This window comes from Syngnathus scovelli, chromosome 19, assembly GCF_024217435.2.
Source record: "Syngnathus scovelli strain Florida chromosome 19, RoL_Ssco_1.2, whole genome shotgun sequence".
In the NCBI taxonomy this organism is placed as follows: domain Eukaryota; kingdom Metazoa; phylum Chordata; class Actinopteri; order Syngnathiformes; family Syngnathidae; genus Syngnathus; species Syngnathus scovelli.
The window spans coordinates 7,375,012-7,398,746 of NC_090865.1; the positions used below are offsets into that span (position 1 = coordinate 7,375,012).

At 50.8% G+C, this 23,735-nt stretch overlaps 2 protein-coding genes across 5 annotated transcripts; both read left to right on the forward strand.

The window, feature by feature from the left end:
* Positions 1–362: 362 nt before the first annotated feature.
* On the forward strand, positions 363–15,400 carry LOC125987383 (F-actin-uncapping protein LRRC16A). Of its 2 annotated transcripts, XM_049751718.1 has the most exons (38): positions 363–531; positions 1,131–1,225; positions 1,859–1,909; positions 1,980–2,039; positions 2,162–2,274; positions 2,350–2,447; positions 2,563–2,633; positions 4,171–4,244; positions 4,316–4,391; positions 4,449–4,537; positions 4,612–4,706; positions 4,797–4,883; positions 5,010–5,113; positions 5,181–5,258; positions 5,360–5,436; positions 5,536–5,640; positions 5,715–5,784; positions 5,879–5,960; positions 6,125–6,224; positions 6,287–6,341; positions 6,404–6,576; positions 6,653–6,721; positions 6,927–7,020; positions 7,169–7,267; positions 7,334–7,462; positions 7,541–7,651; positions 7,756–7,931; positions 8,032–8,119; positions 8,201–8,317; positions 8,396–8,462; positions 8,547–8,731; positions 8,801–8,901; positions 8,977–9,370; positions 12,516–12,543; positions 12,852–13,079; positions 13,710–13,808; positions 13,869–13,967; positions 14,306–15,400. In XM_049751718.1, the coding sequence occupies exons 1-38, from the start codon at positions 384–386 to the stop codon at positions 14,428–14,430; spliced, it is 4,110 nt and encodes a 1,369-aa protein (XP_049607675.1). In that variant the 5' UTR covers positions 363–383; the 3' UTR covers positions 14,431–15,400. The 2 variants fall into 2 exon arrangements, with proteins under 2 accessions (XP_049607675.1, XP_049607674.1); XM_049751717.1 differs by having other exon boundaries at positions 8,201–8,462.
* Positions 15,401–15,762: 362 nt separating this feature from the next.
* LOC125987394 (venom phosphodiesterase 1) lies at positions 15,763–23,703 on the forward strand. 3 transcript variants are annotated; one of them, XM_049751753.2, is made up of 25 exons: positions 15,763–15,827; positions 17,164–17,251; positions 17,928–18,062; positions 18,119–18,244; positions 18,306–18,366; positions 18,457–18,554; positions 18,763–18,842; positions 18,955–19,074; positions 19,144–19,253; positions 19,325–19,390; positions 19,461–19,533; positions 19,600–19,708; positions 19,771–19,893; positions 20,442–20,473; positions 20,546–20,673; positions 20,743–20,812; positions 20,882–20,969; positions 21,041–21,213; positions 21,488–21,542; positions 21,619–21,773; positions 21,971–22,097; positions 22,166–22,243; positions 22,843–22,975; positions 23,198–23,354; positions 23,441–23,703. In XM_049751753.2, exons 1-25 carry the CDS (start codon positions 15,789–15,791, stop codon positions 23,627–23,629), a joined length of 2,613 nt encoding a protein of 870 aa, XP_049607710.1. In that variant the 5' UTR covers positions 15,763–15,788; the 3' UTR covers positions 23,630–23,703. The 3 variants fall into 3 exon arrangements, with proteins under 3 accessions (XP_049607710.1, XP_049607712.1, XP_068505114.1); XM_049751755.2 differs by lacking the exon at positions 15,763–15,827 and adding an exon at positions 16,497–16,647; XM_068649013.1 differs by lacking the exon at positions 15,763–15,827 and adding an exon at positions 16,498–16,647 and having other exon boundaries at positions 23,459–23,703.
* The last annotated feature ends 32 nt before the right edge of the window (positions 23,704–23,735 follow it).

Below are 23,735 nucleotides of genomic sequence, written 5' to 3' on the forward strand. Positions count from 1 at the left end.
CCAGCACTGGTGAGTCTGTTTTGAGAACAGTCAGCCGGTTCTCCGCTTGTTGCTGACCGACAATCACGATGCAAAGCAACTGAGTCGCTTTCGTTCACCCTAACTTGTTTTCCAAGGTAAAAGCAGTTCAGTGTAAAAGCAGAACGGTCACGACCCCACTAGCAACAAATTCATGTCAATACGGGGGTGGGGGGGTCTAGACATGAATTAAGTCCCCAAATCCAGTTTATTGGCGTGGCGACGCTTTCACAAAATAAAACGAGTCATTCGTGCGAGTTCGTTTGTTTGCGTTTCAGCAGTAATGTTGATGTAATGATCCTACATGAACGCCAGGTGTCACTATGGCCGCGTCTCGACTAGACGCACAAGCTCGGGGTGGCACTATGTACGCGTGCGTTTTGGACTTGCTGGTACTTGTGGTTGGGTGTTTCCATGTTCTGGTGGGAAAAAGAAGAAGACAAGTGGAAGAACGTGATCTGCCGGACGAGAAGCAAGAAATGGAGCCGTCAGAATTGCCAAAGGATTTACTCGGTGAGAACAGCTGCATTCTGAGGGGGCACTTTTTCTAAACTTGACTTGTGTCACATAAATTACTGTGACACGGGAAAAGGTGATTTTTTTTTCCCATGTACTCGGGGGCGGGCGGGTTACCTGCTCCTATGCGGGGGATAAGTAGGCGTGTCCTGACACATTCTTATGCATAAAAACAAATCGCCGTTATATCAAACCAAGTCCAAACGTCCCTTTCCATCCCGTTGGACGGAATCTTCACATATCCTTAGTTCGCATTGTGAAAGTTTCAACTCACCCAAGTCAGCCAGCGGCATGATAGCCTACAGCAAGCATAGACCTTGCGCGACTTGGCTTTGTCAAAGTTGCGCAAAGTGCGGACGTAATTTTCTTGAATTCCAACGTTGTTCACACAGGCTACTGTGGACGCGCACTTGTGCAAGTGAAGCCAGTTGGAATGTGCGATGGAGCTTTGATAAAGTGACAAAAGAGGGCCAGCATCTGCCATGATCTGTCTTCTCTCCTGGCTGTCTAGAAACGGTCCATCTCAAGCCTATGCCCTGAAAGGCCATCTCCTCTAATTCCTCTTCCTTGCTTTGTGTGTCGTTGCGGGCGGACAGAGAGTGTGCAGGAGGCGGTTGGGCGGGGCCTCGAGTTGACCCTTAGTTGCCAGCTCCAGCCAGAGGTCAAAGGTGAAAAGGTGGACAAAGTGCTGGTGAGTGACCTTAGTGACCTCGGGCATCGTGAAATAAGGTGCGTTTGTTTTGATGGAGTCGGGCTGCTGGGCGGGGTTGGCCTCAGTCCGGTTTCAATCAGTTGGGGTCCCATACTTCCTACAAATCCATTTGCTGGGCCGTCATGGCTCTTGCTCAGCAACAAAAGTAAGCTGCTTCGGGACAAATTTGCATCATTACATATCGTATTGGCTATGATGTGATATTTTGTCACAACCGCTCGATGTTTGTACACTGATAAATTTACCTCATTTCGTGTGTACAGCATCCGACAATTTTTTTTCAAGCATAAAAGAAATGCAAATTAGTCTGGAAAACAGGGAAGCAAGAACCAGTCTCCTCGTAACTCCGCTGTGAGGTGAGTGTAAGCAGTGCATGGCAGCAAGGATGCGAGCTCGCTGTTGCCTTTTGTGCACAATCATGTACATGCATACCTGAGGGCGGACACACGCACACACCACAGCGAAGTCCGCACATGCCTACATGCGCCTGGGCCTGTCCCGACGCATCCGCCGACGTGGTCTCCTGAACTTGTGACAAAGTGGGCTTGTACTCATCAAGCAAATCGGACAAAGACCGTGGAAACACAAGTGCTCTTTGCCAATTGTGTGCAGGCCTTGTCGTCGCATCGAGCCTACCAGCTGTCGGCACGCTTTCCCTCCAAGGTTGGTGTTCAGTGTCTCTCATCTATCGCGAGCTTGCTCTCCGAAAGTCAGCTTGATTGCGTGTGTGCAGGTGGAGCACTCCTTCAGCTACTTGGACATCCATGGTCTCTGTAGCAACAAGCCCACTCAGGTGAGATATTACAAGAGGTGGCTCTCTGTAACATGCTAACTCTTGATTTGGACTGACCCGTCGCTGCTACCTCGCTTACATATCTGGTGCTGTGTGTGTGTTGTGTGTGTGCGCGCATGTAGGTGCTAGTGGAGTGCCAGCGCGGCCCATGCACGCTGTGGTTTAGTTCCCAGAAGGACAGTGACCGGGTCATCGCCCACGTCGGTGCCTGTCTCACAAGGATCTGCCCAGACATGTTAGTAGCAAGGAGCAAGTTTTAGGTGTGAGATGTTGGACTTGCTCAGGTTCTGGCTTTCTGTCTTCCCACCAGGAATCTGCTGAAGAAGTTTCATGTGACGCCTTCTGAGCGTTGGGCTGCTCTCATGGCCGTCTGGGAGCAGCTGGACCCTGCGGGCTTGGGGCCTTGCGGTAGAGTTGGGATGGGGGGGAGGGGCGTTGTGTGTGTGAGTGTGTGTGTGTGTGTGTGTGGGGGGGGGGGGGTTAGCGCTTTAAGAGTTATCCCCATTCCTAAATCCCGTTCCAGGAGGCTTCTCGGTTCAGTACCGGGCCGTCTGCGACAACCTCAACCTGGCCTACAGAGAGGAGGTCCAGTGGGTGAGTGGCACTTGATTCTTGTTGCCGAAGCCAATGAAGGTGATGCTAACGCAGGGGTGGGCAAACTTTTTGACTTGCGGGCCGAATTGGGTTCTAAATTTTGACCGGGGGGGCCGAACCAGGAGCAGTTGGATGTAGTGTTTGTGTGAAGTAATATAAACGACCTGTAAAGGTCTTTGCATAAAAGATTTGGGCCTTTAGTAGGTAGTAACGCATGGATATTCCAAAAAAGTTTTTTGAAAACAAATGCATTTATTAACAACATTAAAAAAAAAAAAAAATCCCTAAAAAACTGCTATCAGTGATTCTCATAAAATATGACACTGTTATTATGAATAACAGTCTCCATCACTTCAGTGCCTGCAGGTCAGATTAATGAAAGATGTATGTTTATCTTATGAGATCACATCAAACGGCAAACATTCTGACCAAATATATAATCTTGAAGAATCGGTGAAAGCATACATCCAAATAAAGTAATCAAAACGGCAACACGGTGAGGGGTATCTCAAAATCAGAGCAGAGTTTTAACTCACAAACACCTGGTAACAGAGGTGAGGAAACGGGAAACACTTCCTTAAAGTAAGCCTTAAGAACTTTACAGGTTAAGATTAGTCACAAACAGGTGGTGCATCAATGTCCTTGAGCAGCCTGCATTGTTTGAAAATGAGAATGGTCGCTAGTTTCAATCCCTGGTATTTGTACAGCTCATATTCAAAATGCATTTTTTTACAACAAACTTGAAAGCCTCCCCTTCATTTTCAGTGGGAACAGTGTTGTTTGTCTCCCTTTTTTTGCTAGTGTGTCATAGTCTGGAGTAAAATTTGTTGTGGCAATTCTTAGGAGAGATCCGAGGTGTTGGTCCGTTTACCTAGATCTGTGACGGGTTGATGTTGATGTTCATGTGGCTGAACGTCACGTCGCGTACGTCGAGCCAAATTGGCCACTCTTTTTAAACACTCGGCACTCAGTGTCCACCTTGCTTTTCCTTGGGCGACTAATTTTAATGGAAGGATTCCAGGGCAGGGGAAGGTTTGTGCGTGCGTGGCTTTAGCGTAAAACTGTATCCGAAAGCTCGGCGCGCAAATTACAAGAATGCTGTCGTCACAGCCCACGCTCTAAATTCGGCCCTGAGACAAATAGAGCGCGAGTGCGCCATTTCCGTACTACTGAGTACGTACACGCACTTGTGAGTGTGCACCGAGCTTTCTGACACGGCTTCCGGTAGTAAATGCGCAGGCGAGTGGGGGAAACGCAGTCATTGCAGGCAAAATGACCGAAAAAAAAAAAAAAAAGTTTAATAATACAATTTATTTAGGGTTGGCGGGCCGGATTAAACGGTCCCGTGGGCCGGATGTGGCCCGCGGGCCGTAGTTTGCCCATACCTGTGCTAACGCCATCACACGTAGCCGAGCACGATAGTTGCGCTGCACTTTTCGAATTTGATAGGCGGGCGGACGGCAACACGTTGCACACCTATGCAAAACACGGTCTTGTAGCAGGTGAGTTTTCAAAATTGTTGGTTTTCCCCCATCAGGATGTGGACACCATCTACCTGAGCCAGGACACCACAGAGCTCAACCTGCACGACTTCAGTCACCTGGACGGCAGGTGTGTGCGTCTGGTCTTGAGCTCTGAGCTGCGTTCACGGCTTGCGACGTACCCTCTTTCTTTTTCTTCAGGGATCTCGTGGCCATCGTTGGCACACTGGAGTACAACAAGTGGTTCACCAAGCTGGTGGCGAAGGACTTCAAACTGGTAAGGTTGGCGTGTGCTAGAGAGTGGGGCCCACTTAATGTTGACGCGGGCGGGTAGTCGGCAGACGTTTGCGAGCAGATCCTGCACGTCATCTCCCAATCTAGTTGCCTGGAGGAGCTGGTCCTGGACAACGTCGGCCTCAGAAGGTCCGAGTGGGTGTGACCGCCGGCGCGCACATGCTTCTTCTTCTTCAACTTGTCTTCTGGTTTCTCTCCCTCAGTGACTTTGCTCACAAGCTGTCCTTGGCTCTGGCGCACAACCCCGCCTCCACGCTGCACACCCTCAACCTCAGCAACAACTCTTTGGACGACAAAGGTTTAACACACGCATGCGCCGCTTTATACTGCAACATGCACACACACTGGTATGTCCATTAGGAGATGACTGGCTGTGTGTGTGTTTGAGGTATGTGTGCTCTGGGCGCTCAGCTGGGCAAACTGGCAATGGGCCTGAAGAGAGTGAACCTCAGCAAGACCTCGCTGTCCCCCAAAGGTGACTTGTCTGTCCAGACGCCTTCTCCGAGGGCGGGCCCCGCTCACGCATGTGTGTGTGTGTGTGCGTGTGCGTGTGTGTGTGTGTGTGTGTGCGTGTGTGTGCATATGTGTGTGTGTGTGTCAGGCGTGAACTTGCTGTGTCAGGCGCTCTGCCGCAACCCCAGTGTGGCCGCCAGTCTCACACATCTCCAGCTGACAGGAAACTCACTCAGAGGGGACGACCTGCAGGTGGCACGGAGCGCTTTCACAACACGTCGGCCACACGCTAACAATCACGTTGTCTTGCTTTTGACAGCACCTCCACAACTTCCTGAGTCATGACAACCGCTTACAAGTTTTGGATTTGTCCTCCACTGACTGCTCATTGGAGCAGGTGAACGCACGTACACGTGCGCACGTACACGTGCGCATGCACACACGCACGGCGATCTTCCAAAATCACATCAAATGATTGTGCATATGTGTTTGTGTCAGACATCATCATCTCTTCTCAAAGGATGTTTGAAGCATCTGCGTGTCCTCAACATGTCAAAGACAATCTACTCTCACAGGTGAAACACACACGTATGTTGACAGGATTGACAGGTCACATGTCAGTACTGTCAACATACGTGTGTGTGGCGCCTGCCTTGTTCTTGCATCATGGTCAGGAAGTGCAGGGAGGTTCCCGCATCCTTCAAGCAGTTCTTCAGCCTGAGCCAGGCTCTGGTCTCCGTCAACGTGTCCGGATGCAGACTTCCCGCTGAGGCTCTGAAGTGCGCAAGCGCGCCGCTGCATGGATGACGTATGGCCGCCAACGCTTGTCAGCCCTTTACCGTTGTCTCCTCAGGGCGCTGCTGCTAGGCCTGGGGTGCAACCCAAACCTGGGCGACGTGTCTCTGGACCTGAGCGGCTGTGAGGTAATGCGCTTGGTAGCGTACCACTGAGTGTCGTGACGTGACCCAAAGGAGGGCGCCTGGCAAGTCACGTGACCCACTCTGTTTTGGCTTCCAGCTGCGCTCGGCTGGCGCTCAGATCCTGGAGGGCTGCGTGGCAGAGATCCCCAACATCTCCAGTCTGGACATCTCCGATAACGGTGCGGACCGATTTGTTGCCCGCCCCCACATGGCGCTAGGTGTTTTCTTTCTCGAGCTACCCCAGCTCCCTCCTGTGTTAGCATGCTAGCCTCAATCAACGGATGAATTGATTGAAGTCTTGTGGCCGTTGGCAAATTCAACAAGTCTTCTTTTCTCGTGTCAGGCCTGGATGGGGACCTGAGCACCCTGCTAGTCTGGCTGGCCAAAAACCGCTCGGTGCGCCACCTTTCATTGGGCAGGAACTTCCAGAACATGAAGTCCAAGTGAGTTGGCGAGCAGCATGTGGGCATGACACTTTTCACTGCCGCCCCCTCGTTTCCGTTAGGAATGTGGCGCCAGTCCTAGACAAACTGGTCCGTTTGATCCAGGAGGAGGAGTCGGTGAGTGACTGGCGCGTGCGTTCCAACTGCAGCCGCCGCTGACATGGTTTGACGCTGCCTAGCCGCTGAGCTCGCTGTCGCTGGCTGACTCCAAGCTGAAGGGCGACCTGGTCATGGTCCTCAACGCCCTGGGAAGCAACACCTCCCTCACGCAGCTGGACATCAGCGGCAACGCCATGGGAGACATGGGTGCCAAAATGTTGGCCAAGGCCCTGCAGATCAACACCAAGCTCAGGTGGGGGGGCGGTGCTCCAATCTGGTGCCAGTCTGGCACCCGCCGCTCTTTGCTGGCTTATTGTCGCCTTCTACAGGACGCTCGTCTGGGACAGGAACAACGTCAGCCCTCAGGGCCTGCAGGAAGTGGCGTCCGCTTTGGAGAAGTGAGTTTGCACTTCCTCAGTCGGGATGACAGATGGGGCTATTGAAGCGCCATAAAAGGCTTTGAGTTTTTTTGCGTCAGAAAAAGCCCACGTGCAAAACCAAAACAAAACCCAGTTTTGCTCATACCGGGTGTGGTGTGCTCCAATCTCTGAACTTTTTGCTGGTTAAAATGCATTTCTGACCCGTTTTTTTCTTTTTTGAAAGGAACTTCACCATCCGGTTTATGCCGGTTCCCATTGTGGATGCCGCCCAGGCGCTTAAGACACACCCAGAAAAGACAGAAGACGCTCTGCTGAAGGTGACTTCCTAGTTTCTTTCGGGATTTGGGACATCATTTCATACTCGTGGTTTAGCTAACTCCCCAAATTGCACGGGTGAAGCAGCGAGGTTCCCGGGACCCTACTTTGAAACTAGCGTGACCATTGGCGTGGTGTCTTTGTCTGCAGATGGAGCACTTCCTGCTGAGGAATCACGAAACCCGGAAGTACCTCCAGGAGCAGGCGTACCGGCTGCAGCAGGGCATCGTCACCAGCACCACGCAGCAGGCGGGCGCCTCAGCAATAGCCCCTCCTTGGACCGAGTTCTAGCTGACCCTCTGCTCCTTCGTGCAGATGATGGACACCATGTGTGTGAAGGTTCAGGACCACCTAAACTCACTCATGTTCTCCCAGGACCGTTTGGTCCGGGAGGACATGAAGATTGCGGAAAACCTGATGAATGATGCAAGAAACTCCAAAACGGTGGGTGAACTTGAGCTCACGCTAGCTGGTTCTGAGTAGAACTTTGAAGTGTGCCCCTTCCCTCTCTGGACCCTCCAGCTGCTCCCTTGCCTCTACCACCTGGGTGGCGATGCTTTCCGCGGTGCAATTCAAGACAAGTTGGAGTCAGTGGCAGTGGAAGTGGCGGCCGTGATGGAGGAGCAGCTGCGGGTAGTCACACGCTGACAACTGGCCTCCACGTGCACGTTTAAGCCAAGTTGCAGTGGCAAAATTTTAGTCCAGCCAGCGTTCGTCAGCTACTCTGCTCTCTGCAGACGATGCTGGCGTCCATGTTGGAAGCGGCCTCCGGTTTGTGTCCACACGTGATGAAGATGAACCGTCTCAGTGTACATCTAATGAAGGCAGGCGCGGAGAAGATGAGCGTCCCTCGCACATTTTTCAGCCAGACGCTGCTGGAACAGACGGGCGTTGACATCCTCAACAAGATCAGGTCACAGTGGACATACCCACCGCTCTTTGGCGCCTGTCTCCCCCAGCCACGTGCGTCCGCTCCTCCTTATGAGGTTCTCCACTTTTGCCTTTGTCCCTAGTGAGCTGAAACTCGGCGCGGCATCCTTGATCTCCGACTGCGTGGTCGATGGAATCCTGGACTCTTTGTCCACGTGGCGCCACACGCTGGTCAGTTGCTATTTTTGTCCTCGCTCCCGCTCTTCATGGGACCTGTCTGGCCACCGTCCATTTCGTCCTTCCTCGCTGTAGGCCAATCACGTGAGCAGGCAGCTCCAGCCCGAGTCTCAGGAGGAAAGGCAGATTCTCGACGAGACGATCCTATATCCGGAGTTTCGCGAGGAGGGCGGCCAAGCAGACGCTTGCGTTGTAAGAATTGCTACTTTCCTCCCCCATGTTAAGGCTATTTGGTTGTCAATGTCTTTGATAGAGCACCTTTGCCTCCAGACGACAGCCAAATCCAAAAGGAAGAGTATTCTCGTCCGAATGCTGCGACCGGTCTCGGTTGCCTTTGGTATGTAATGGCAGGTGCAGCATCTGGGGCTTTTTTTTTTTGTTTTTGTTACTATCAAAAGGAAACTTGTGATGTTTATTTCAGAGATGGAGTTTGACCTGGACAAGGCCCTGCAGGAGGTTCCCATCCACGTGGTGGAGCCGCCGCCGCCTTTGCCCGTGCCAGACCTTGCGCCAGCGTTCCCACCTCTGGGATCGCCGCCCCCCCTGCAGCATCACACCAAATTGCGGCCCAAAACCAGGAGGCGAACCAAAGCTAGCAGAGTCGGCGTGAGTTGGCAGGAACCCAGTCAGGCAGCACACAGTATACCTTGTGTGACCATGACTATTTGTTTGCAGCGGGAGACAGCGCCAGTGGTCGAGCATGAGGGCATGATGGGAAGGCTGGATGAGGGTGTGGACGAGTTCTTCACCAAGAAAGTTCTAAAAGTCAGCTTGAAGTGAGAACCCGACGAGGCCTACTTCTTTGAGTGAAAGCCACTTGAAGCAATCACTGCACCTCCTTGTCCACGCAGACGCCTTGCCGCACAAGCTATGCCGTTAAACACGCACGAGTTGGTAGACAAAAAGCGAGAATCCAGGAAGAGCGGCTTTTTCAACCTCATCAAAGGTCAGACGTCCCGTTCGGAAAAAAGCCAGGGGGCCGCCGCATCTGTCATGTCGCCCTGGACCACGTCACCCTCCCCGGTGCTGTCGGCCCCCATGACTCCCGTCAATGTGCTCACGGATGAGTCCCTTCCCACGTCGCCCTCCATGGAGCATTCTGAAACAACCGCCTCGGCACCTTCCTCTGGAGAGGCCGAGGAAAAGGACGTCGCTCTGCTCCCGCGGCGCGTGGGCGTTCCCGTCATGGGTGCCGACCTTCTGGCAGAGATCAAAGCACGGCAGAAGAAAATGGCCTCCCACAAGGTGAGGAAAGCAACAATTTGCTTCCATGGCCGCGGAGTAAATACCGTAATTTTCGGACTAAAAGTCGCTCCGAAATGTAGGTCGCATTAGCCATAAAAAGCACAATAACGTGAAAAACAACATATATAAGTCGCTCCGGAGTATAAGTCGCATTTTGGGGGGAAATGTATTCGACAAAATCCAACACCAAGAACAGACATGAACGAGCAACAACAGGCTAAACGATAGGTATGCTAACGTGACCTAAACACAAACGAAGAGCTGAGAACGGGCCTGACGTAACATTCAGAGTTATTAAAAAAAACTATTACATAAATAACACGTTTATAAAACCATCTGTATCACTCCAATTCATTAAATCCATCGATCGTCCTTTGTCAACAATAGGTGCGCGCCGCTGACGGCGCTTGCACTTCAAAATATTCCACAGGCCCATCTAACGATATATAAATTAGATATCAAATAACTATTATATAAGCAATAATATTATCAAACCATCTGTGCACTCTAGATCATTAAATCCATCAATCAATTTCCTCGTCCTTTGTTAACAACGCAGCGCGTGCGCCCTGACGTCAGCCTCGTCGTTATTCCACAGATCTAGTATATAACTACATTGTAGCGTTAACAAAGTACAAGGAAAGACGTGGTAAACGGCTCTTTATTTAACAAAACAAACTTCCAGGCGTGTGGCGGCGTGGACTTCCAGCCACGGAGGTGGAAGAGAGATCCATAGAATAGGACCGGGCGTGCGTAAAAGCCATGACCGAGCCCCATCCACCGTCCCCGGACAGCCACCCGGCCGAGCGCCGGCCCCCGACTTCTATCCACGGAGGTGCAAGAGAGCTCCGTAGAGTAGGACCGGGCGTGCGTAAAAGCCATAATAGTTTTTCAAACCTTCTGTGTCACTCCAAATCCTTAAATCCTTCAAACTCTTCGTCCTCCGTGTCACTTAGAAACAAAGCCACTAATGATGCCAGTAGTACGTGGGGCCCTTCGTCATCTTCGTCATCCCGTGATCAATCTTTGTCCTTTTTGTAAACAACCGCCGCGCTGCGCCCCGCTGCGCCGCGCTGCTGACGTCAGTTGAAATTCAAATTACAGTAATCCCTTGCTACATCGTGGTTCGTTCATCGCGGTTTCACTCTTTTGGGGGAAAATTTTTGAAAAAAATTCACATATAAGTCGCTCCTCATTATAAGTCGCCCCCCCCACCGAAACTATGAAAAAACCCCGCGACTTATAGTCCGAAAATTACGGTATATACACTACCGTTCAAAAGTTTGGGGTCACCCAAACAATTTTGTGTTTTCCATGAAAAGTCACACTTATTCACCACCAAACGTTGTGAAATGAATAGAAAATAGAGTCAAGACATTGACAAGGTTAGAAATAATGATTTGTATTTGAAATAAGATTTTTTTTTACATCAAACTTTGCTTTCGTCAAAGAATCCTCCATTTGCAGCAATTACGGCATTGCAGACCTTTGGCATTCTAGCTGTTAATTTGTTGAGGTAATCTGGAGAAATTGCACCCCACGCTTCCAGAAGCAGCTCCCACAAGTTGGATTGGTTGGATGGGCACTTCTTGCGTACCATACGGTCAAGCTGCTCCCACAACAGCTCAATGGGGTTCAGATCTGGAGCGTCATATTTGTGGGGTCAATTAAACGCTCAAAATGGCCAGAAAAAGAGAACTTTCATCTGAAACTCGACAGTCTATTCTTGTTCTTAGAAATGAAGGCCATTCCATGCGAGAAATTGCTAAGAAATTGAAGATTTCCTACAACGGTGTGTACTACTCCCTTCAGAGGACAGCACAAACAGGCTCTAACCAAAGTCGAAAAAGAAGTGGGAGGCCGCGTTGCACAACTGAGCAAGAAGATAAGTACATTAGAGTCTCTAGTTTGAGAAACAGACGCCTCATAGGTCCCCAACTGGCATCTTCATTAACTAGTACCCGCAAAACACCAGTGTCAACATCTACAGTGAAGAGGCGGCTGCGGGATTCTGGGCTTCAGGGCAGAGTGGCAAAGAAAAAGCCATATCTGAGACTGGCCAACAAAAGAAAAAGATTAAGATGGGCAAAAGAACACAGACATTGGACAAAGGAAGACTGGAAAAAAGTGTTGTGGACGGATGAATCCAAGTTTGAGGTGTTTGGATCACAAAGAAGAACGTTTGTGAAACGCAGAACAAATGAAAAGATGCTGGAAAAATGCCTGACGCCATCTGTTAAGCATGGAGGAGGTAATGTGATGGTCTGGGGTTGCTTTGGTGCTGGTAAGGTGGGAGATTTGTACAGGGTAAAAGGGATTCTGAATCAGGAAGGCTATCACTCCATTTTGCAACGCCATGCCATAGCCAGTGGACAGCATTTGATTGGAGCCAATTTCATCCTACAACAGCACAATGACCCCAAACACACCTCCAAATTGTGCGAGAACTATTTAGAGCAGAAGCAGGCAGCTGGTATTCTATCGGTAATGGAGTGGCCAGCGCAGTCACCAGATGTGAACCCCATTGAGCTGTTGTGGGAGCAGCTTGACCGTATGGTACGCAAGAAGTGCCCATCCAACCAATCCAACTTGTGGGAGCTGCTTCTGGAAGCGTGGGATGCAATTTCTCCAGATTACCTCAACAAATTAACAGCTAGAATGCCAAAGGTCTGCAATGCCGTAATTGCTGCAAATGGAGGATTCTTTGACGAAAGCAAAATTTGATGTAAAAAAAATCTTATTTCAAATACAAATCATTATTTCTAACCTTGTCAATGTCTTGACTCTATTTTCTATTCATTTCCACAACGTTTGGTGGTGAATAAGTGTGACTTTTCATGGAAAACACAAAATTGTTTGGGTGACCCCAAACTTTTGAACGGTAGTGTACAATAGGGGAGGGGACCTAAGTATCTTGCTCAGTACTGCTGCAAGTACATACGTTTTGTACGTAGCTAACCACTGTAGCTATGTAATAAGCACTGTAAGTAGCTAAGTAACCCTAACTACTGTATTCTAAGTAGTAAAATCAATACTTGGTCAGTATGCTGTGGAAAATGTAGAAAACAAGCACAGATGACATGATGGAATTCTCTGACCATGAAATGACATCAAGGTGTTTTTTTTTCCCCCTGTGGTTGTTTAGTTGGAGTCGTCGAAAGAAGGCCACATGGGTAAGTCCACGCTAGGGAAAATGCTGATGGTAACACTGTCGACTGTGGAATTATCCACTAATTTTTTACCCTGTATAATCACGACTCTGATAAAAATGTTCATCCTAGCAATTTGAGTGTTATTCCAAACGCAGTCACTGCGATGGAATTGGAAGCACTCATTTTGACTCCCGAAACACTATTTAGCCATATCTATGTATAGCGTACAATATAGTGTGTGTGTGCGCGTGCGTGTGTGTGTGTATGTTTATACATTACATGTGATGCGCTTGCAGCTAATCACATGGTTTGTCCTAACATGGGCGCAGATGCAGAGCAGTCTCGACCAGAGACCTCCCCAAGGTCCAAAGACCCCATCGTCAGCACCAAGTCGCCGCTCTGTCCGCCGGTCACGGAATCCCTCAGTCTGCCCAGTCCCTCCAGTGTCCCCAGTCTGCCCAGTCCTCTCAGTCCCTCCAGTGTCCCCAGTCTGCCCAGTCCCTCCAATTTCCCCAGTCTGCCCAGTACACTGGGTTCCGGCAGCACCTTTGTGCCGAGTAAGTGGAAGAAAAAAAAATGATGATGATGGAACAATGTCATTATGGCACATCACCATGCTAGACTAATGCTGGACGATGCTAAGCTTATAAGTGATGATGCTTAGATAATGGCAAACAATACTGATTGGTTATTATTCTAAACTAACACATATAATGCTATGATCACACGTTATGATGCTATGTTACCATGTGATAATGCTAAGCTAGTGTGCATTGATGCCAAGGTGACCAAGCTAAGCTAATGCGAGACAATGCTAATCTGATATCTGATGATGCTAAGATAGCACATATAATACTAAGATAACATGCTCAGCTAACATGTGACAATGCTAATCAAACTTGATGATGCTAATCAAACCTGATTATGCTAAGCTAATTGGTGACAATGCTAAACTAACGTGATGATGCTCAGCTAAAGCTAAGCTATTGTGTGCCAATGCTGATGTGTGATGATGGTATGCTAACACTTGACAATAGTGAGTTAATATGCAATGATGTTAAGATGACACCTCAATGCTAATCACAGCTTACAATGCTCAGCTAATAGGTGAAAGTGTTTCACTAGCATGTAATGATTACAAGCTACCAAGTGACAATGCAAAGCTAACATCCCCCCTTTCCTGCCAGACGATTCCGTGGCAGAGGGTGTTCAAGTTCCTCTTCCTGCTCCTCGCCTAAAGAGGGAGCCATCACAAAATGATGAACACCAAGATAGCAACTTGACTGGTCAGTCACACGAATGTCACCAAGTAACAATGCAAAGCTAATATCCCCCGTTCCTTCCAGACGATTCCGTGGCAGAGGGATTTCAAGTTCCTCTTCCTGCTCCTCGCCTGAAGAGGGAGCCATCACAAAATGATGGACACCAAGATAGCAACTTGACTGGTCAGTCCCACGAATGCAATGCACTACCTTACGACAGTAATACTTTGACACTACTAATCTATTACTACTGCTACAACCAGATGAATAATAGGAAACGTACTACTACTATGACAACTTGTACGACTACAACAGTAATACAGTGACATTACTCATCTGCAACGACTGGAGATAGGCCATGACTATTTCGACTCCTACCGCAGTGATGGTTCTACTGCTACTAGTTCCACAGTAATACTCTGGACCCTACTCTCCAACGGTGGCACGATGAGCACTATATTACAATCGTTGTACTTGTTTGTGCGACTCTTGTGACAAAATGTGTTGCGGTTTCCCGTCAGCATGGGGCGTTGCCGCCGCCTCACCGCGACAGCAGCGTTGGTCGTCCCTCAAGACGTCACCACGCCGTTGTCCTGATGTGCGTCAGCGAGCCAAGTCCCTGCCCACCTACTCTCCGACACCGTAACGCCGTTAGCACGTCCCGCTGAATGTGCTAATAGCGCTAACGCCAACAAGAATACTGACCTCAGGGCTCCCAACGCCTCGGTCCTCGCAGAAGTCCAACGGGTGCCCGTGTCTTTATGCTTCCAAGTCATTTTGGTGGCGGATGGCGCGCCCCCCCATTTTGGTGAGCTCGGCTAACTAATTTCCCCCCAATTTGAGCTCAGGTGAGCCGCTTCGCTACAAGTAACCTGTGCTTTTCTATGTTGTAGTGCAAAGCATTACAAGCACTTTTTTAAAATATTGCCATTTTCTTCATTCTGAGCTTGCTGCAAATGGTATGAATGTGAAATTTGGAAACCAAGATGACTTGACGGCATTGGGTATTGGTCTTTTCATTTCCGCATCAAAGTGAAAGAAACTTGTAAGTATTAAAATGGACATTTGCCCTGCGCTAGTATGTTGTTTGACAGCCTAGAATGGTGGCCCAGAGAAAAAATGGACAAAGCAGCATTCTGTTGAGCCTCTTCAGATGAAGCAGAAAGCTGAGCAGTAGTCTAACCTTGGAAAAACTACACACACCAACAAAACTATTCCTCCTGGTGAAAGAAATTCCTTGTTGCCACATTGCATGTCCAAGACTTGGAAGACTTGCTGTTAGGGTTTTCCAGGTTATCTTTATCATAGGATTATGTTGGAATGTAGACTATAATGATTAACCAATCTTGTCTTGCTCTCACAACGCAGTAAAATAAAGTGGTTGCTTCCTCTGCCTGAGTGACCAGCTGCAGAGGAAGCAATCAAAGTTGTTCTGTTTCCCACAACATCGTAAAACACCCCCTGCTCTGATCTTACCAGAGGCCAGGGGTTGACCAAACCTGTCCACTCTCACCCGCACTCTGTTCCTCCTAATAAATATGCCCTTGCAGGAAGGAGACTTTCAGATTTTCATTCCTTGAGCGAGTGAACTCTCCACCTGCAGGTTTCTAAAAGGACTTACTTGTCTCCCGTGTGGTTCTTGCAAAATAAGTTGGAGTGAGCAAATCTCTAACACTTGCTACTGCGACACAAGCAACAAGACCACGACGAGGCTTCAGAGTGGTGGAGGTTCAGATCAGTGGTGGCCGACTCGGAGGCCAGGACGAGGCGTGTTTGCTGTTAGGGGCTCGATGGTGAAGAACTGAATGATGGTTGTTAGGTAGGCCACTTGATTAAGTATACATGCAGGAGGACGGCGAGCAAGTTGTAAGGTGACGTCACGGCTGAGTTAGCAAGCCCCGGCTTATCTGGGCCTTCTGCTAATCAGTGACTAAGGTCACGCCTGCGCGGTCCAGAGATCGCCTGCCGTCATCCTCCACATCATTTTCCTGGTTGCCGCGCTCCATGAAGGCATCGCTGAAGAAGAAGCAGCAGCTCGTCCTCGTGAGTACCTCGCCTTCGCTTCGCTGGGCAACTGCAGTGTTGGTAAAGATGATGAAGCCAACTTGGAAGAAAGCTCACGTTGCTTTTTCCCCCTACGGAGTGAACGAACAAAACGATCCAAGGCATCCCACGTCACGGCAAATCTGCGACGGGAAACTCGAGAAACAGACCAAGGTGCTCATTTCCAATCGGGCATTTGTGCTTCTCAGCGGAAGGTCATTGATGACATCATGATGATGGCCACAAAGAGATCAGCCAAAAAAAGCTACTGTGGCTGGAAAAAGTCTACACACCCGTGGCAAAACGCCAGCTTTTGCCGATGGATGAAAACGAGGCGTTTGTTTCAAAATACATTGACCTTTGATCCGTACGGCTCAATTAAACTCAAGATATCAAATTGAGTGTAGTGGCTGCTTGGCTTGGTCCAACATGGCCACGTGACACAACGCAAAGCTACAACAACTGAACTTAGAAAGAGTGACACCACGCGCCGTCACCTTCCCCCTGAGCCAAATACTCATCTGTCGCATGTAAACCGCTTTGACAAGTCTCAGGCACTAGCAAACTCACATTGACCTCCAAACCGGGCCTGAGTGTGCAGACCCTCTCCTACCTGAGGGGGCGTGTCTGCGTTCATCACAGACCAATCACAATGGAGCTGGTGTTCACCGTGAATCGTCCCCATTTAACGCACTGCTCGTTAACAAATAGGCTTCAGCTGTTCTCGGGTGGGGGAGCGTTGCCATTTGTCACCGCCGAAGCTCTCCACTTGTTAGAGCACCTGCTGTTACTCTCGCTCCCGATGGCGCCCTGCTCACCCGTAAGTGTTTCCTCTATTCGTTCCGCTTTTTCGTTTTGGAAGCTAAGTGAAGGCAACGTTCGTGTCGCGGATCATTGGCCGAGTCACGCGCCGGAAAAAGAAGACAACGAGCTCAGCTTTCCGCCTGGTCAATATCGACGCAATATTGAGACAAACTTGCTAATAACCTCCATCAAACTTTCAGCCCAAAAAAACAAATCAAAATGTTGGTACCCCTCACAAGTCATTCATTCAAGCTCCCACGGCAGAATGTTTTTTTTCCCTTGTCTTTGTAGTTTTTCATTTTGGAGCAGGTTAATTAGTGTTGGAAAGGCCCCTTGAGTTGGCTGACAGTAAGTTGAGTTTGTCCTGAAGACCCGACCTGAAAATGAGCTTTGCTGCCACCGGGTGGCGCTTGTCCTGGCCCCCACGTCTTGTTGCCAAATGTCTTCACTTCATATAATTTCATTGTCTTGCGTTCATGTTGTGTTGCATGTAGAACTTGGTTCCTGCTGTGACGTTTGTTGTCTTTGCCAGGTGGGCGTCCTGTCCGTGTCGCTGGTGACGCTGATCCTGGGCCTCGGACTGGGACTGGGTCTGAAACTGCAGGACTGTCAAGACCAAGGTGACCTCCCGTGCGGGCGCCTCGCACACATTCAGAGCGGCTTCCGTGCCGTCAAAGTGACGCTAAATGTACGCGAGCAGAAGGTCCTTCGAGTGTTTGAAGAAATTCCAATTCATCAAATTCCAGGCCGCCTTGGCGGCAATCATTCACTCGTGCCTTGCTCATGAGCTCCTCGAACATTCCACTGGCTCCACAGCGCGTCGTCGGGACAGAGCGGATGGCTGGACAGGCGTTTGTAGATAAAGATCTTTGCAGAGTCGCTGTAAAGTTGAGTCCTCCAATAAAACTGAGGCTTGGAGCACTTAATGACCTCATTGCCACGTGGCCCATCAACAGCCAGCAATGACTAATCAGTTATATCTTTTGATGCTTTGTGCAGAAAGCACGGCATAAATTTTGCGCGCGAGGTGCAGGGATGGCTTTTGGGGTCACCTGTATGCTAGTCTTTTGAGAGACGTAGAAGGCGGCCAATGTTAGTTAGTGTTAGCCACTGTGTGCGTGTCGCACGGCACGCTCCATCAAGCGTTGAACATTAATGGAGTTACCGCGGAAAGGCACGCGATTGTGTCTCGTCAGCGGTTTCCAAAGCGTCGATTGAGCAGCAACTTCTTGGCGACCAATGACCGCAAAGGGAAGGACCCCATGTGTGAGTCATTTGGTGTCGTCCATACCCCAGTGGCACCGCTGCAGACGTGCAGGAACCGCTGCTACCAGCCGTATGACGGCGCCACCCCTGGCTGCAGATGTGACGACGCCTGCCAGGGGAGTGGGACCTGTTGCCATGACTACCACGACCTCTGCAAAGCCCCTGGTGAGAGGTCGCCAACCTGCGCGAACAGTCCGTCTGGCTGACGCGCTTGCGTGCAGGTGAACTTTGGGAGTGCACGCGTCTGCGCTGCGGCGAGACAAGGCTGTCCACCAGCAGGTGTCACTGTTCGGACGACTGCGCCGCAAATTCGGACTGCTGCAGCAACTACCGACACATCTGCCAGGGTAAGGTGCGCGCCAGCCACGCGTTGGGGCGCATTATCATGTGACTTGACCGTGTTGGCAGGCGAGCCCGAATGGGTGGAAGACGAATGCGACGACCTGTCACGCCCCTCCTGTCCGCCAGGGTACCACGCATGCGCACATGCAGTCATATGCAATCGGTAGCGCCTCCGCAGACGCGACGTGGCATGACGGGCGGTGTCTGTCTTCGCTAGCTTCCAGCGCCAGCCTCTGCTTCTCGTGTCTCTGGACGGCCTGCGAGCAGACTACCTGCGCCTTTGGAGCCCGCTCATCCCGGTTCTCAGCAAACTCAGTGAGTCATCAACCGCTTTCCGCCGCCGCCGCTGCCTTAGGCTTTGACCACTGTGATTATTGTCTACAGAACAATGTCTCACAGCGAGTCAACTCTTGAGGCCATGCTGTGACTTTGCTCCTCACATAGTGCAGAAAAAACACCTCATCTTTGTTGGGGTGTGATGGTGATATTGTTAGGGTAATATTTTTCCCTCTACTCCCTCCAGAAAGATGTGGAACGTCGACACCTTATATGCAGTCAGCCTTTCCCAGCAAGACTTTCCCCAACCACTACAGCATTGTCACGGTAACAAACACACACAGACAAGGGCACACAGTCAAGGTTGCATTGACATCATCCCCATTGACAACACACGGACATGCCCGCGCATACACACACGCACGCACACGCACACCAGGGTCTGTATCCTGAATCCAACGGTTTGATTGACAACGTGATGTACGATCCTGTGATGGATGCCATTTTCACCTTGTCGAGTCCGGAGAAGGAGAACCCTGCATGGTATCTAGGACAACCGGTGAGTGGACTAATTCGGACGGGTGTGTGTGTGTGCGTCACTTATGGCTGAGCGGGATTTCCTCTCCAGGTTTGGCACACGGCAAAGTATCAGGGCCTGAAGTCTGGAACCTTCTTCTGGCCCGGATCGGATGTGAAAATAAACGGAAGCTTCCCAGACATCTACCGGCCATACGACGGGTACGCGGCGAGACTCTTCCTGAGCCACTGCCAACGGAACGGCGAGCTCATGGCCTGCGTTTGACTTGCAGGAAAATCCCATTCGAGGAGCGAGTCCTGACAGTGTTGAAGTGGCTCCAGCTGCCGGCCACTCAAAGGTGACTCGACTTTCGGTCCCCGCCTGCAACCCGTGAGCCGCGTTGTCATGTGCCGTCCGGTCTCCTCCAGACCGGACTTCTACACCCTCTACCTGGAGGAGCCAGACAAATCAGGACACAGCTTCGGTCCTGTCAGCGGGGGGGTATGTCCAAACCGTGATCGGCACTGAGCTCCAATGATGTGAATGAATCATGTGACTTGGCCACAGGTAGTGCAGGCCATTAAAGGTGTGGACAAAATGATCGGTCAGCTGATGAACGGACTCAAGCAAATGGGACTTCACCGCTGCGTCAACGTCATAGTGGTGGCTGATCACGGTATGTGCACTGAGGCTCTTGTCGGGCAAGGCAGAGAATAACTTTGCCGTGTGTGCTGACAGGCATGGAGGAGACCAGCTGCGACAGGAAGGAAAACCTGCAGGAGTTTCTGGGCCATGTGGATGACTACATTGCTACCGAGGGCCCCTTTGGACGCATCCGGGCCAAGAACGCCGACGCTGACTGTGAGTGGAGGGTCTTTAAAAAGGTCTTTTAAAAGCCAAGCCCGAGCGCCATTTGAACTCTGCTGAAAAGTGAGATTCTCTTTGGCACAGGTTTTTAAAAGTAGTCCGTGTTCTGAGCGAGTAAGAACGAGTAACCCTCCCTCTAAATCACAAATGTCAAACTCAAGGCCCGGGGGCCAGATATGGACCGCCACATCATTTTATGTAGCCCCCGAAGACATTGTGCATCAAATTCGTGCGTTACTAGAATTGCAAATTGTCTTCACTTTTAATAATCTCTTTTTTTGTAAATATTTGACCAGTTTTTACTCATCTGATTGGAAAACGAGTTATTTGTCAGTTTGTTTTGTAGCTTTTACTGTATATAATATGAGGTGCTCATACATTTATTTGGGTTGACAGTCATAATGGCCCTCTGATAGAAGCTATGACTACAATGTGGCCCACGAAAAAAAGGAGTTTGACACCCCTGCTCTAAATGAAGACCGCACACTAACATGAGCGTGAATGACTCGTAGCAAGCTCGGTAACGTCTGTTTGTGTTTCAGTGGATGCAGCTGGCATTGTTGCCAACTTGACGGTGAGCACAAATACCACGTCGAAGATGCCGTGTGCACGGGTGGGAGCGACGTTGTGCTTGTTGACCTTTTAGTGCAAGCGCGCGACGCAGAAGCTGTGGCCGTACCTGAAGTGGCACCTGCCCAAACGGCTTCACTTCGCCAACAGCCGTCGTATTGAAGATGTCAATGTGCTGGTGGAGCCAAAATGGCTGCTGGAAAGGTAGGCAGGCGCGCCCCGCTCTGCCCCGCCCACACCTGTTCCCGAGTCACGGCACCGCTCTGGTCTCAGGCTTCCGGGCTCGCTGCGCTTCTGCGACGGCGGCCAGCACGGCTACGACAACGATGTGGCCAGCATGCACGTGAGTTCACGTGCTAGCATGCTAACGAGGCAGCATGCTAACGCGGCTCTGCTCTGATCCCTCCGCCAGGCCATGTTCGTTGCTTACGGGCCAAAGTTTGTCTCTCGCACGGAAGTGGAACCCTTCGCCAACATCGAGCTGTACAACCTCATGTGCGGTCAGTCTGCGCTGCCGCCGGCACACTGGCTCTTGTGACTCCTATGACCTTTGCAACCCATGTGAGTGCAGACGTGCTGCAGATCTCACCAGCCGCCAACAACGGCACGCACGGCAGCCTGAACCACATGTTGCGACAGCCCTTCTATTCGCCCACGCCCCTGCCGGAGCGCAGCGCACCCACTGAGTGCCGCCTTAGCAGTCTGCAGCCGCAAGACCCGCTGGGCTGCTCCTGCCCCAGCATGGTGCGTCCGGCGGCGGCGGCGCGCCTCCTCTTGCGTCAGATTCCGGTCCTCTAACTGTTACCAGGCTTGTTACTGTTGGTGGCACTGTTTTCAGTCCTGCTCTGCTGGAACACTTAGTGGCACTAGGACTAGTTGTTGTTACTGCGTCTTTCGTTTTGAGTTGCTGGTGCTGTTAGACTTAGGTTACTGCTGGTGCTCCTCTAGCTGTTAGCTTTAGCATTCATGGAACTGTTATCGTTGTGTTTTTGTGCTTCCTGCCGGGCGGGCTCCTCAGAGCGTGGACGCCGTCGAGACCGCTAACCGTCGCCTCAACATGACATCCGCTCAAGGTGAGCCCATCACTACTGCGGCGTCTGGTTGCTACCTTTGTCCAAATTATCTTTGCACCCCTTCCCATTCCTGCAGAAGCGGCGGCGCGGCGCAAACACCTGATGTTTGGCCGGCCACGCCTGCTGAGGCCCGGGGAACGCTACTGCATCCTCCACCAGGAGGCGTTTGTCAGCGCCTACAGCCGTGACCTGAAGATGCCATTGTGGAGTTCTTTCAACATGGACGCGCCGGTACGCCTGCCGTAGCTGCAGCTCTCTGGATTATTATTTTTTTTTTTTCTTTTCTCCTCTCCCCCTTCTGGGTGTTCAGCAAAATGTCCTGACTTCACAATGACAAAGCAAGGAGGAGACGGTTGAAAGCCCCAAGTGTGGCGGCAGTACTTGCGCTGCGTGTCGATGGCTGCCTTTTGATATTCCCCTTTTGGCAGAGCAACTCTGAGCCGCTGCCACCCATCGGGGCGGACTGCCTGCGGGCCGACGTCCGGATCCCCCCATCTGACAGTCGTGGTTGTGAGGACTATGGCCACTTCACCCGTGCCTTCCTCTACCCGCCTGGTACGCCTGGGCCAGAGTCTGCGCCCTGAGCCACAATAAGCTCAAATGACCTTTCTGTCGTGTTGCAGGTCTGACCCTGAAGGAGGCGGAGCGCTATGACGCCCTGCTGAGCAGCCACATGGTGCCCATGTACCCGCAGTTTCACAGTACGTTGTCGCGTGGAGTCAAGAGACGTGGAGTAGTCGCTGTCCGTGACTGCCGCCAATACTCTTTCCGCCGCTTTGCTGAACACGCCGTTACTTAGTCCAGCAATCCAAAGCATTCTCAGCATGCCAGTGGCTAATACTAACAGCAAGACTCGACATGAATTAAATTTGGCAGACAGTTTGTGTGCTGTGGAAGCAGTGGCTGGCCACCCAGAGGAGGAAAAGAGTCCCTGCAGCTTGCATGAAGCTGTTTTGAAGCGTTTTGCTGTGCATTCCCTGGCCACCAAGAGGCAGTGTCATACTGGCACACGCACGCATACGAGACCTTTTCGAATCACTCTCGAGCTAGTCGTCTATTGCTCGAGATAAACTGTCGTCATGATGTTTTCACAATGCTCATTGCTTTTTTTTTCTTACCCCCCCCCTCCTCAAACATTTGCACATGATGCCTGACGCTGCTGCTAAAATTGGCGACGTCCCTACTTCAATAGGAACCCTCCAGTTCAGTTCTGAAAAGCAACAGTTTTCGTGTTTTGTTTGAGGAAGTTGATGATGCAAAGAATGTATTTCATACTTGTGTCCCATCCTTTCCACTTTAGGGATCTGGACGTATTTCCAGGGCGTGCTGCTCAAGAAGTACGCCGGCGTCTACAATGGCATCAACGTGCTAACTGGCCCCGTCTTCGACTACAACCATGACGGACGCCGCGACCGACCCGAGCTCATCGAGCGGTACAAAAAAAAGAAAAATGCACACAGACAAGGCTCGAGACTGTTAGCTCTTTTTATTCAATTAAGTTCAGTTAGCTGACACGTTTTTGATTGTCAATCAAAACTTGAATGAGTGAGGTTGAGAAAATAAAAGGAGCTGCCATTGAATGGCCGGTATTGAGACCAGGTCCATGGTGGGCGGCCTGTTGGCACGCGCTTTAACCACGCGGCCGTGTCACCCAGGTGGGCAACCCCGGGCAACGCGTCTGTGCCCACGCATTACTTTGCCGTGCTGAGCAGCTGTCGCAACGCCAGCCGCCCGCTGCCAGAATGTGAGGGAGCGCTGCGTGCCGTCGCCTTCCTGCTGCCTCACAGAGCCGACAACTCCGAGAACTGCCAGGTAGGGCCAAGCGCCTTGTTGTCCGGTTGCCGGCAGACGCCTTTAACTTGCCGTGCCATCGGGCTGCCGTGACGGCGCCATTATAACTGATTGGCCTTCAACAGAGCGACAAAGACGAAGCTTCCTGGGTGGAAGATCACATTTGGTTCCACCAAGCTCGCGTGCGAGACGTGGAGTGGATCACAGGACTGGATTTCTACCAGGAGAGTAACAGACCACTGCCTGAGCTCCTGCGACTCAAGACCCGCCCCACAGCTGCCAATCAAAAGCCATAACCAAGACAGGGATTGTCTTTTTTGGCTTAACTGTGTACAAATGTCACTACAGTCAATAAAGTTTTGAGGCACAAGCTGACAGAGTCCACGTGACTTTGTGCTTTTA